General features: G+C 42.4%; 1 protein-coding gene across 4 annotated transcripts in view; it reads right to left on the bottom strand.

Moving 5' to 3' along the window:
• The window catches only part of nlgn2a (neuroligin 2a), a 188001-nt gene that overhangs the window by 88551 nt on the left and 84874 nt on the right, over positions 1 to 14576 (bottom strand). For all 4 annotated transcript variants that reach the window (XM_069518471.1, XM_069518473.1, XM_069518472.1 and 1 more), the window contains one exon: positions 8361 to 9252. In XM_069518471.1, the coding sequence (XP_069374572.1) occupies positions 8361 to 8868 (508 nt within the window). In that variant the 5' untranslated portion in view covers positions 8869 to 9252. The remainder of the gene's footprint in view (positions 1 to 8360; positions 9253 to 14576) is intronic.

Here is a 14576-nt window from a genome sequence, read left to right as displayed (position 1 = left end):
ATTGAGTGACTATTCAAAGCGTATCTTGCTGTTATCATTTTCTAAGAGGTGTGTTTTAGTCACATGAAGTTTAAAAGCTACAATCCTGTGCACAGACACTCTCTACTTTTCTCTTGGGTTTATGAAATCACTCAACTTGACAACAAATTCCTCTCTGCTGAACTGCCAAAGCAGTGCCCTTGTCCACATTCAGATTTCAAAACGTTTAAAAGCAAAGCCAACTATAAAACTGGACGGCGTCCCGCACGCACTGGAGGAAATTTCACAGATGATCTGCTCTCACATCCCAGCACATCCTGTAAGGTCTGAAAATAACACACCTCAACTCTCCTCACTCACTCCCTTTCATACACCTGATGTGGAGTCTCCTCTTTGTCTGTAGAGATTTGTCTTGTACAACATGTTAGCCTCAGTAGCTCTGGACACATTTCTGATAACCTTTCCACGATTTCAACAGTCCATCAAACGCACAAGCTCTGCCAGCTTAGCTCTCCGCTCCTCTCCTCCTCCTGCTTCACCTCTCACATTGGATATTGTAGGTATGTCCTGAAAGATGTGATGTTGCCGCCCAGATTTTTTGTGTGTGTGCAGATATCAAACATTCATAGAGCTGATGGTGTCATGCCTGGACACCATCAGGGAATCTTTACAGAGTTTCTGCCTTTAAATAAAACCCTACAAAATGGGACATTTTTCATGTATTGAAAAAAAAGAATCAAATAAGAAATTAATAGCAGAGAGTTTATCTAAAGGTAAAACATAAGAGGATACTGGGTTTGATGCTTCACCACTCATCCAAGACTTTATCAGTTCCAAGGGGTGTATGTAATCTATGTAATTATCCTGCCTTAAAAGCAAGTCGGTTACATGTCATACACAACTGTTTAACTGTGCCGATCTCCGTAACGGCTCTCCTTCCCTACTCTGACTCACCAAATGTCTTAATAAATATTGGCTTTCCTGATTTTAATGTCTATTTTCGAGTTTATTTTTGTTCGCTGTCTGCAAACAGGATTTATGCTCTGTGAGCTGTCAACAAAACAATAACCTTATACTCACACAACCTTCAGTCCTTCACAGTGATAAATAAGACCTCGTGCAACCACATATACAGTGGCTTCACAAAGGTTTCTGGAGACTATAAGCAATTATGCTACTCTGCCAGTTTACCAGTTAAAGTTAAAATTGTTCATATTTTAAATCCTGAGAGTGGAAATGTATGTATTGTGTATTTGATCCAAAAAAATGTTTTTCTTTTACAGTGCAATCATATGAATAAAAAGATAATACAATCACAATGAGATTGACTATTTATCATTTGATGTTAACATCATGAACTACCATAAAACATCAATCCCATCATAAACCACACAGAGTGGTGTGCTCTAGCACTGCAAGTCAACAGTAGCTCCCTCACGTTCACAGTTAGGATTCTAATAAAAGAGCAAGTAATTGGTGTTGACACATGGAAGCACTGAGTATTTTAAGACTGTTCTGCAGTGTTACATAGCACCGTTGTTATGCGTCAGTCAAAAGTTGATTTCAGATTTTTTCCGCAGGCTGTTGTCCTGTCAGTGTTTTTAATCAGCATTGCAGCTCAGCTCTGTTCACGGTGTTTCGCACACATTGGCTGTACTCTGGCGAGCCCAACCAGGTAGACAAAATCAATGGCTTTCAGCTTCGGTAAATCTTACATCACAACACCTTATTTCACTCTTCAAACTAGTTTTTAGCCACATACGTCTCTGAGTTGTGCACACTGCAGTATAAGCAGAGACTAGAGGCTTCACCGTGCACAGCTCTGTGAATACTTGTCCACTGAGGAACAGCAGTACTCCAACTGTAATGACCAGTTCAAATTCAAAATATATACAACAGACTGTATGAAGTAGTTTTGCTTGTGTTTTTTGTTCGAAATAAATTTAAATAATGAAATGATCCAACAGAGCTATCAACAAAGTAAATCAGTAATGTGCCATTGTTTTGCAATGAAAATAAAGGGCGTTAGCAAGCAAAGCCGTCACAACTGAGAAATGTGGAAATATTTTGAGTTCTACACCACAGACCACAAACTTCACTTCTGGTTTCACTAATATGTTATCGCGAAAGAATGTGACTGAAGCAGTATCATCTTTGTTTGAGAAGTTCGATAATCTTATAGTCCTTTTCTTTGAATTCGTAGACACCCTACTGTAGAACGGTTGTGTCCTTGTCTCTCAGTGTCCTCAGCACTCCTCAACGGATGGATGGAAAAGTTCAAAGTCAGTGACCCTGGCTGATATAATTCTGCTTTTAACCCTAATGACATCCCAGAGTAAGACAAAGCCTTTGACCAGGCAGGTCAGTCTCTGTCCGATGTGCTTCAGCAGACGGAGGAGAGGGAGATGGGGCGAGCTGAAACATGAGAGGAGGTGCAGAGCAAAGATGGACTGTCAGATTTTCTTTGTAAGGGTTGGACCACTGGCTGGTTGGGGCCTTTTGTTCTGATCTCCTTCTTCCATGAAATGACAATGATCTGGAGCTGCTAAACTTCCAAGTCCAACTTTCTGCTTCTCGCTGTGTCCTTGTCTTTTTTATGAGAGGCTCTGTTTGGATCCCTTCAGCTCTGGCAAGCATGCTCAGATCAAAATTTTGGGGTATAAGATAAAGGGTGTGCGTGAGGCTGGGAGAAAGAGAGTGGATATTTCATGAGTCCCCTGGGAGCTACAGGCAACCACAGTGTATGTAACAGCAATTGTTCATTGTGGGGGAAGTGGATTGTCTTGTGCCTGCAGAAAGATGGTGATCTACAGTATTTTCAGCCCCATCATCCATTTTTTGTTCTTCAGAGGGTATCAGCTGGGGCTGGCAGGAAAAAGAGACGACATAAAGAGGATAATCAAGGTTTCTTTCTGGCATCAGAAGCAATATACATTTCCACTGCTGCATGCCAGCGCCTCTCTCTCTCCCTCCATGATTTATCTGTTTGTTTTTATCACTTTTATTTATTCATTCATCTCCAGCCCTTTGGCGATGTCGCAGCGCAGCCCTCGGCCACTGCGTGCAGAATTGTGTTAGTATCGAATCGCTCTTGATGAATCTGCTCAGAAAATTGAAATATTGCAGAACAGAGGGGAGATGTGAGAGTTTGAGTCTGATGCATGGAGATAGATGAGGTATTGGATGGAATAATTTATGAGGCACCCTGAGGCTCAGCCCAAGAAGTACAGTGCTGACAACGCTGAGGTTAGCGGTTCAATTCCCAGAGGATTATCTAGCAAAACCGATGTATACCCTTCCAGAGCAGGATTAATTGGGAAGAACTTGCAGCTTAAAAGGCACTTTGTAACAGCTTATCAGGGCGAAACCCCGGCCTACCACCAATAAAGTTCTTTCAACATTATTGGTGTCTGTCCCAGTTTATATAAGACCCATGCTTGTTTGATTGCCGAACACTTGTCTGAGGAGTGACATACATATTGGTTCTGTACAATGGTTGGACAAAGGGTAACTGAAGGGCTGTTATCTGTCCTATATATTTAGGCTAGTAAGGGTCCACTAAATCTACTACTGGGGTGTTATCACCCATTTATTTCATTGTTCAAGGAGACCATAAGGTGCAGAAGGTCTGTTATCAGGCACCTATTCTCATTAAAAGATTTGTATGGCATCTTTGGAAAAGTTATGCACAAATTTTCATCCATAACCTGATCAATGTTTAGTAATACTAACGACCAGTGAGCTCTACGCAAACCCCTGCAGCTACATAAAGCAAAATGCTGCTTGGTGGAAAATGTAATATTTAAAGAAATGCTCTGCATTTAAATACATTTTGATGAAAATAGCGAGAAATGTGCATTTTGTTTTCAGTCTAGGTTCATGTATACGATCTTTAGAAGCTTTTTCAGGATTAGGTTGATTCTATGGTGCTTGCTCCCGTTGTTAGATGGACTGTTTCAGGTTGTCTGCCTTGAATGGGCTGGATTCGGTTTCCGGTGTGGATGCTGGACAGTCAGTGGAGATGCATCATCTTTCTGCTAACATCAAAGCAATGGTTTCTTCATCACATCAACAGTATGCCCTCTGCCCACAGCTCGCAGCTGTATGAGTGTGCGGGTAAACATTTACAGCGAGTTCCCATTTAGGGGGTGCTGAGTCCAGCTATCCCAACTCATTTGCCATGACGTCTTTTGCTCCGTTAACAACTGCTGAGAGAGGAATGTTGTGCGTCTGTAAGCCTGGCGGCAGCAGCGGTGGCGGAGGTCGGTCCTTTCCTCCTTTCCCCTCGTCCATCGATCCAGCGTGACTTTGCAGGAGCCACATGAAAACCTCTCGCTATGATTTATGGGATTTCATCTCCTGGGGAACCAGTGGAGCCCCCTCCTTCCCTGTGCTTTGTAAGGAAGCTACCTGCTGGAGGGCAGAAAAACCCCCTGGGTCCTTAGGCCTGATATTTTATACAAAGAGTTCAAGCTGGCTTTATAGTTTACATTGTGGTGACATCCTAACTCTCACTCAGTTTATTCCAGTTGAGTTATTAGTCATTTATCCTTCAATATAAATGTTAAATAACTCAAAAAAGGGCAAATAGGTCCTCCAACCTGAACAACCAAGAGTATTTGTCCGAACCTTTTGTCCTCTAACAATAGCAGGCTCACCGGACCTTTGTCACCATAGTTACAGTGATGCACATACACTGTTAAGGATGCTGAATAAAAGGACACGTTTTGTCATCTTCATCCATCCAACACGACCCGCTGCCTCTTAACATCCTGTACTTCCTCCTTTTCTTAATTACTACAGCTACTAGAGGTCACCTACCAATAAAACATAAGTATGGGTCGTAATAAATCGGCGTCCAGGCGACCTATGGGATTGTTTTTTACAGGATGGTCTAGGAATAGGTCACGCTGTGTAGAGAATGTGATGATGAAGAACGATGTTGAAATTATTTTTTAACTTTAATACTGGAAGAGGTAAATTCCCCCCAAAACACGAGAAATCACAGATTCCACATTAAATTAAGCTCCTGTTAATTAGAGAGTAACAAGTGTGATATTGTTTATTACTGTAAGATGATTGCATGTGTTTCATTTCTTGGTTTGTTTCTCATTTATTACAAACTCACAAACACGCTTATTCATGTGACACGAAAAATATATGACAACACATGGCAGAGCCTTGCGACTTCCTCAGCACTGAAGTATATGAATTAAGGAGCCGTGAGTAACCAACAAATGTTTTGCACTGATGACTGCATTAAGAAGTAATTCTGCAGGATTAATCCACTTAAGGTTTTCCTTTTTTAAAAAAAAAGAAGATTTTAGCTCCACCAATTGAACACGAGTTAAAAGAACTCTGGAGATTCTGACAGATGCACCGTTCATGTTACACCACATAAGAAGAACAGAAGTGAGAGGAGATGAGTGGCACAGCAAAAGAAAATGGGAGAGAATCTGTGTGTGCATGTCTCGTTATGTGAGCAGATTTAACTTTGTGGTGTGTGACAGCAAGTTGAGCTCATATAGTCCCAACGGACATGGTGGCAGTTGTTTGATCTCCCCTCTCCTCTCCTCATCCCACTCTCCTCCTCTCCTAACACGTCCCCCAAAAAAATCAATGCAGGAGAAGCGGAGGAGGTATAGAAGGAGGAGCACAAAACAAAGACAACCCCAGGGCAGCTAAAGGAACGCTGAGCAATGATATGCCTGACTTGATCACCATAAATGTGCCAGCAATGATGATGAAGGATGAGGAATGAATCAAGTTCATATGTTGCCTGCTTTTTTTCCCCTCAATAAACCAAGGCATTGAAGTCTGTATCGAGTGATGGGTATTTTAAATGTTGATATCTTTTTTAATTCATTAGGGCTATAAAGTGGGCCACATACATCACAAGGGCTACTTGTAACTGTATATGCAATGATATCTTTGACATAACAATTTGGTAAATGGACAGGAAATCAAAGGTGGTTTTCTGGGAGAGCTCTACATACATTAAGAGATGTACTCTTCAGGTCTTGTGTACTTTGCTGTTCGGACATAGAATAAAAAATGTGTCAATTCAAGCCTTGATTTGAAGCATTTTTGACTTTGTGGGAAAAAAAACAAGTACAAACTCTCTTGGCTTTCTCTTTAACAAAAACCTGTCCTCCTTCTTTGTCGCCCGAAGGTCTTGTGCTGTTGAACAGACTGCTATTTTATGGATTACAAAATTCCAAGTCCATTAGGGTGCAATAAGGAGTTAAATCAATCCATTTTACCCTTTAAAATAGATTTTGATCATCTCACTGTCATGAGATTAAACGCATCATATGCAGTAAAGCAGCACCAGTGCTATGTGCAAAAAAAGTGAACATACAGCCCTGTAAATAAATGTGTGTTTGTGTTTAAATGGTCTGTGTTATGGCACTTGCATTTCCACAAAGTCGTTCATCTCAGGGAACAGGGAAAAACAACCTGCACGACAGTGGGAAATGACTCAAGACCTGATCTATTGTGTTCTGTATGTGCCCGAGGAGCTTTAAGTGGCAATGATGGGGTGTCGAGGGCTGAGGCTGCAGTGTCTGAGCGGAGAGGCGGAGGGAAGGATGTTGAGCTGTGGAGGTCTTTAAAAAAAAAAGACAGAAAAGAAGTCCGGGCAAGTGAGGGAAGTGCTGAAAGGGAGACTGAAATATGTTAGAGTGAGGGATGTGTTCAAAAATGAAATCAGTACCTCATCACATAAAAAAGTATCAATAAATGCAAACATACATAAGATAAGCAGACATCTTTCCCAAAATGAGGATGATCTTTTTTTCCTTGTGCAATTTTTTTAATACCTCCTGTCATCTCCCATGTCAGAACGACGTGTATTCTTTCTGCAAGTGAAACCCACCTTTTCTCTGCTGGCTTAGAGCAGCTTATATAAGAGATGTAGAAACCAAAAGACAAATGGGAAACACGTCTTACAACACCCGAGGCAAGGAGAGGGAGAAAGAGCGAGAGAAGAGGAGGTGGAGGGTGATGGAAGTCTCTCATATTACACCTGCCAACAAAATGTGGAATTCTTCTCTTTTATTGCTCGCTCACCTAATCGTGCCTGGGTAGAAAAAAACGTCTGCAGTATGATCTGAGCAGAGAGAAGAGGGTTCATGAAGGTAAAAGGGAAAAAAAGGAAAAGTCAAACATCACCATATCCTTTACCCATAAAGCACCAGTGCTGCTTTATAACAGGTAGGGGTAGTTGTAAAAAAAAAAATAAAAAAAATAAATGGAATAATTTGCATATTGTACACACACCTCATTCTGAATCTTAGATTCACAATCTACGAGAAGCTTCTATGCAATATTTATGATGTGGTAGTGTAGTGCATTCATCTGGAGAAGAATGAACATATTGTCTTTTCCAGAATCCCTCCCATGAACAGCAATGGTTCAAAGCAGCAGCTGCTTGGTTTAAAGTCAATGCAAGCAAAGCAGATGAATGGGGTAGTATTTGAAATAATAGTTCTCTACCTTCTTTAATTGTCATTTGTTAAACACTCCACTAAAACTGTCTGGGCCACAATGGATGCATGTGCAGGACTTGATGGCTGTGTCTCGATTCTGCTGCGTTGTGCGTTCTCAACCTAAATGCTAGAATTCTACAGTATGACGCTAAAACTAAAACTAAAAAACTTGTTAAAATATATGAATAGATTCAGTTGACAAGTGCTTTTACTTTGAAAGAAGGAATGGGAAGTGTTGCAACTATTTATGTTTGGGTCGTATTATGACTTATGGTGAAAGCTCATTTTCAATGTCTATCCTGCTGTGAACCTTGCGTGGAGAAAATAGGCGAGACACTCACAAGATGCTGATCTCATGCAGGGAGTGGAGCCGCTCTTACCTAAGAGCATGAGCATCAAAATGAAAGCAAGATGTTACGCAACACGGAATATGTTGACGCTCACGCCTCCAGTGTGGCCCAGGCCTAACACCACACTACAACACAAAAATGTTGTGCCTTGATTTTCTTGCCATCTGCATATTTTAACAACTGGTGAGGACAAGTAGAGAAGTTATACCCTCAGTGTTTAAGCACAACATTGTGTGTGTATAGCTATCTAACCACAGGACATTTACGGACTGCTCCTTTTAAACCGAGTTAGCTGGAGATGTTAAAAGGTCAGTCAGCCATTTCCAACCAACTCTTGGAGGTAAAATCTGTCAGACAGACATTACCTCTGTCCAGGACCCATTTTTTAAAGAAATGTAAAAGAACGGCCCCTGTTGTCAACGTAAACTGAATATTTACTGTGTGCTTGACAGGCATTGCGTTAGGGCTTAGCAAAGGGTCAAGAATTTAAAACCAACCAATCCAAAACTCCCCCCCCCTTTATTTAATACTGTCCACTCACCATCCTCCGTCGGCACGTAGACATTGAGGTAGAGGCAGTCTTCGCTCTGGTTCTGGATGTATCCCGCTGCCACATCCAGGTTGTCTGTGAACCACACGGGCAGCATTATCTCTGGCAGCACCCCCTGGACGTTCTGAGGGCACACAGGGGCAAACTGCGTGGCGTTGCGGATCTCCTGCCAGGATCCCGGGGCCTCGGGTGGCTGAAAGCGGCGGTCGCCAATGGGTGCTGTGGCGTAGGGCACGCCCAGGTACTGCTCCACCGGGCCTAGAATCTCATTGTTCAAGTCTTTCTTTACACCTCGGAGCTTGCCATAGTTGGTGGTGACTATGGGGTGCTTGGAAGGGTCCATCTTCTGGCTCGAGGCCAGGCTGAAGAATAGAATGAGACCTAGCGCCCCCATCAGGCACCAGTCTGTCAAAAGAGTCAGGGGGCGTGACCTGGACGACAAACCCCGCCGACTTTGTTTGCTTGGAGCAAGTGGAAGGGGGTACATGACTGGATTCATACTGTTCAGCCACCTGCTTCCAGTCTGTTTTGGAGTCTATGAGGGAATGTGGATTACAACTAACAATGTGTTGAAGCAGAAGAGAGGGATTAAAAGAACAAAAGCAGACTGGCCCTGAAAGACTGAAAGGAGCCTTTTTGGAGGTACAATCACCAGGAGCGCTGAGTGGAGGTGAGATGTAGGACGAAGCAGTTGTTGGGGTAAAGTCAGGTCCACAGGGTGCTGAAGAAGGAGGTCGAATCTCGGTCTTGGTGCCAGGTCAGTGCTGGTTCTGAGTGATGGCGATCCGTAACACTTCCCCAGCCATGGCTCTGTTACGTTCCATCCCTATTGGTCTTCTATTATCCAGATCATTTGATTAGATGTTTTAACAGCCACTGAATCCTGCAGAAAAAGACAGAGAGGGAAAGGAGATTTAAAGATGGACGGTGACACAAAGAGAGAAAAACAGAAAGACAGACAAGGTGGCGAGGGGGGGGGGGGGTGAGGGACAGAGAAAGATAAGCGCGATTACAGCTTATCTGAAACAGAAATATATTCCATTGAATGCTGTCGGCGCAACACTTTCCCTTCAACTGTTGCCAAGCAAAAAAAATGTTTCCTGAAATGAAAAAGCAGCGGAGATGAAATGACTAAATCTGAAGACAGAGTTGTTGACACCAATTCAATAGGCTTCATTTGGGGAACATTTCATGTGGTGATCAATGTGTTTTGCTTCACTTCATTTATCACACTGTGAAAAACAGCAGCTCTGCACCATGTGGAGGAATAAAATCCTCACGTTTTACTTCCTGTGGTTAATCTCACCTGCTGAAATCTCATCTGTACTCCATGTTGACTGCACACGTCAACATGATTCCTTTTTCTATTATGCATGAAAAGCCAAAATCAGACTTGTTCACCTTGTCTCGGTCTGACCTGTGTGAGGACATGCACCGTATCCCTCCTGGCAAACTGCCTCCCGGCTTATTCCTGACATGCACACATCTGACAACGCCGACGCTGATGCCTCAATATTTATTGACCTATGACTTTCCACAACATTTCACACTTTTATGTTTCGCAAATCATTCATCATATCAGCTTCACTCTTGGAATGTGTGTTTTTAGTGGCCGGAGAAGTGCTGTGTCTACCTTGGTGCTATTTGGACTTGCAATATATTCAAAAGTCCTAATCATAATAAATAATATTAAAATATTAAAATAATAATGTAAAAATAATAACACTATGTGCAATATTATTCAGGTTGGTTTGTGTACTGTGTGTTTTTATCTTATGCTAAACTCTATATAACTTATTCCCATTATCATCACTACTTACTCCCACTTTAATATTAGTTTACTGTCTCACGTAACTTATTTTCATTTCATTTCTAATGTTATTTTTATGAGGCACTGGTTCTACATTAACGCTGTATACAGTTTTTATTTTTATCTCATCTTAACTTATTATAATCTATTTTTATTTCATGATATCAGACAGAAAGACATTCACTGATGTTGCAGCTGCTGATCTCCATCTTGGCAACAATATTCATAAAATCACTTCCCCTTCAGCAGTTTCTCTACAAAATAAAGGAGTTCACTGCCCATTTTATAGCAGGAATGTTTTATACTGAGCTGAATGGGCTTTTATTTTGAAAAGTCTGTGTGAAATAGTCAACATGCAATTTATGCAAATAACACCAGTTAGGCTGAGTAACTAAAGGGCCAATAAAATCAGAGCAAAAAACGGAATTACCAAAGGCCAAGAACAGCCCATCATAAACCAAGGTGTAGAACTGGCCCAGCATTCTTATTATTAACGTTTTCACTACCGATTTTAGGAACAACAGCACAGCAGACAGTGAGGATGAAGAGGAGAGGCTTGAGATTAGGGTGAGCCTTTCACTGCCCAGTAAAGTCAAGGGTCATTAATGGGCATCTGTAAGCAGCTTATAACAGCCCTGGACACTTTGTGGCAACATACAGCGCACAAAGACACACACACATGCAGTAAGCCTTAATTGACCCGCACATGAACGAGTGGCTCCGCACTGTACGCTCATTCATGTAATCTAGTGCGGAAATGTGCAAATCCTCATGTAACAGACCCAGAACCAGATATGCACGAGGCATGGCGGAGATTAACATTGTTGGGTGGTGTTATGTAACGGCGCAGGACTCAGACGCGAGCAGTAACAATGCACTGTGGGGAAAATAAAAAATCTGGAAAATCTCGTGCACTATTTCGGTCTTATCTGATTGTTAAAATTCACCATTACCTCTTCCTTTCTTTCATGCTTCCTCTCGCTTTATCACCGTGCCATAATTGTCCCATTTAAAGTCATCATTAACCGTGTTATTGCGTGGCCTGCACCCACTGAGGCGCCTCCATGTTTTTGTTGCCCCCCCCCCCTTCTCCCACCGCCAATAAAGCAATTTAAATATAAAAGTATGCAAGTTAAGATTCCTCAGGCAGGACGGCACATAATTAGAGCGTATAGGTTGATGAGCGGGCGAGCAGTCTCAAACACAACGTTGGGAATAAATGAGGAGATCCGTTCATGTAATAATAAAGTTTCCTCTGCACAAAAAAGCTCTTTGAGCGGAGGAAATATTCCAACTCACAGGGAAAAGCGTAGCGAAAACAGATTTGTCTCCGCTCAGAGAGCCGTAATTGCGAGCATGTCCGTACTAGCGTCTGAAATGGCTCATTGTCTCCTCTCGGCACAGTGTGTTAAGCCTTAATATATTGGTGCCTGCCTTTGTTCCTCTCAGTGTGGACTTTGTTGTGCTGCCCACGCACCCATGTGTGTGTCTGGGTGTGCATCCTCTCGTGGAGGAGCGGGCAGCGCGAGGCGTGCTCTAATTAAACCACGGAGAGTCTACAGGGCGGCCTGCTTTGCACTGCACACAAGGCCGAGCCCTCCACCCACGCGGACACAGGCAAGCACATCAAAAATGGGAAAATGGGAGATAGAGGGCAGATGAAGAAAGAGTGAGGAGGGAAGGTGCGCGGATAGAAAGACAGAATGCAGATGAATAGAAAACGGGTGTTAATGAAAACAGGTGTTAAGGAACCTTCCTTTTTGATAAAAGCTCATACTTGGAACTGGTTCAGGTCGGCCTTGGACCTGCTGCTAGATTGTCAGGGGACACATGAAACATGGAGTCTCTCTTTCCTCCTCTCCCTCTTCATCACATTAATGTCTCACCATTACATGTAAGTACAGAGCTTTATCGTGCGGATCCATAATCGTGGCGGCAGGTACATCGTGGATCTTGGTGGCAGCTGATCACGGATTATGATTACAACTAGATTGCTCGCTATACAATATGCATACTCACATTATTGGTGATACCACTATCATAACAATTGTAAAAGCTGCTCCCTTCATCTCTTCTCCTTTTCTTTCATATAAATACTTCAAGCATTGATACACCTCTCCATGTATGATAGACAGTCTTTTCTCATGAATTTTAAATATTGTTGTTTTAGTGACGCGCTGTTACACGCGGAATCTATTGCACCTCTGTGCATCATGGGAGGAATTTCTTTTTCTGGTAAATGATTTTTTTTTCTTTTTGTTTTTCTTCCACACTCTTGTTGAAGGTTGAGGGCAGAGCATGTCGCACCTTGCTTGAAGCTCTATGAGACAAATTGTCATTTTGCGAATATGGTCTAAACAATGAAATTTGATCGATTAGCTCAGACTCTCTGGGTAGGCTTGGACCCTTCAGCGAGTCCTCGTGGAAACCTGAGGCGCTGCTTCACTAACCCTGGAATCTTATACACACACATCCATGGGGCCCATTCAACTAACTCTTCTTGCTCCACACTTGCACCTCGAGCCTGAGCGGGCGCAGAGGGCAGTGGAGGCCCACACAACCAAGAAACCCCAAGTCCCCGGCAGGTGTAAATGTGCCTGAAGGGTCCACCAGAATTTCAGGGGGTGCATCTTAGTGTTTCATTGCTAATTGGCTCAATTAGAGGACGTAATTGGTCCAGCTTTGCTGTGAGCAGTGGGAGAGCTTAAGTGATTGATGAGGTAGAAAGGGAGAAACGATGTGGAGCAGAGCATGGCAACGCCGCCATATAGGAGGCATCCATGGCAGTGTGTGTGTGTGTGTGTGTGTGTGTGGTATTTGGAATGCAGGTAGTGGGCTTTCTTGCTTACAGACACAGATTTAAAGGAACAGGTTTTCCAGAAATACTGTATCTGCGCATCCGCGCAGCACAATCACACATACATACGCTGATGCACACTCATCCATGATTCATGTCATCATGTAGGTCGCTCGGTGGCAGACCGTCAGCGTAAACCTCATCTTTTTCCGCAATTTTCTTCACGCTGCACTTTCTCGCTTGGTATTTCTCATCTGAACCTGCACCTTCAGAACCTCTTGAGGACAATAAAAGAAAACATTGTATTTTCACTCCTTGACCAGCCTGTTTACTGCAGAGTGTATCGCTACAGGGCTGTGTGACCCTGCACCATTGAGGATGAGCACAAAAAGGTGCACAACAATCGCAAAAATGTTTTTCAATGACTAAACATTATTCAAATCAGATACACACCGGGCTTTAGCAGACATATTTTGTCTACTGCAACGAACAGTCTGCATGCAGAGAGGTGTGCGGTGTCATGCTTCATGAATCTGGAAGTTGCTAAAACCTGCAACCTTTTGCTCTCGTGCACTCTCTAAAAACTCATCTATTCATCGAAGCCCCCCTCCCAATGTCAACCACTTTAATTCAACCAACAAATCTGTCAGTGTTGCTTCAATTGCGGACCCAAAGTAGATTCTGCCTGTTAACAAATTCCAATAGATATTATATTAACTAGGCTGCAACAGCAAGGGGCAGTGTTTGAATTACACTGTGGCTTTGGGCTGACACAACTGAACATGTCATATACATGCACACGTTGAAGTGCACGACAGCGAAGCTCTGTTTGTGTGTCACTCTCTCTCCATGGCGTCACTTTTATCTGTCTGCCTATCTATCTATCTATCTATTTATTTATCTATCCATCTATCTGTCTGTCTCATTCTGTTTTTCTTTTTTCCTCCTTTTTTGCTCTGAATGCTCTATTCATTACTTTTTTTGTAGCTTGATTAGACTGACTTGTTTTGAGGGGTGTATGGTAGCCAAAGCAGAAAGTTTGAAGGAGTATGTTAATGTAAATTTTGAGGACAAAATGTAAAGAGGTGGTAGGACTCGATAAGTTCTCACTACATTCTTATTCCTTTTGGAAATTAAAAGATCAACTTAAATTGTTGTTATTATTCATTTCTTGTCTGAAATGCCTGAATATAATTGAAATAGGCAATAGAGGTTTCAGACTTCTTTGTTTTTTCCCATTTGAGAATCTGAAATTGAAATTGGACGAAAAGTCTTGCTTTCGTCGTGGTATCAGAACTCAGCCCTGCTATCGAAAAGTTTAAACGACACCCTTCCTTTAAATCACAGGCACAAAACAGCTCTCAAAGTCACCAGGGATCTAAGGGCTGAATCATAAATAATTATCAAACAGATAGTTGTACAGCAGTGATTCCTTCTCTGAGTCAAATAAACAGACTGATCCACTGTAATTCAACCTTTACAAAACATAGAGGAATAATGCTAATTTTCCCCCGGATGAGGCACAATTTCAATCGCCCTGACAGATCTCACTATATCCTCGACAAACACAGACACGGCCCCTCACATGGAAGATTAACGG

Source organism: Paralichthys olivaceus, chromosome 22 (genome assembly GCF_024713975.1).
Source record: "Paralichthys olivaceus isolate ysfri-2021 chromosome 22, ASM2471397v2, whole genome shotgun sequence".
Taxonomy (NCBI): Eukaryota; Metazoa; Chordata; class Actinopteri; order Pleuronectiformes; family Paralichthyidae; genus Paralichthys; species Paralichthys olivaceus.
This window is presented reverse-complemented; position numbering and strand designations above follow the sequence as displayed.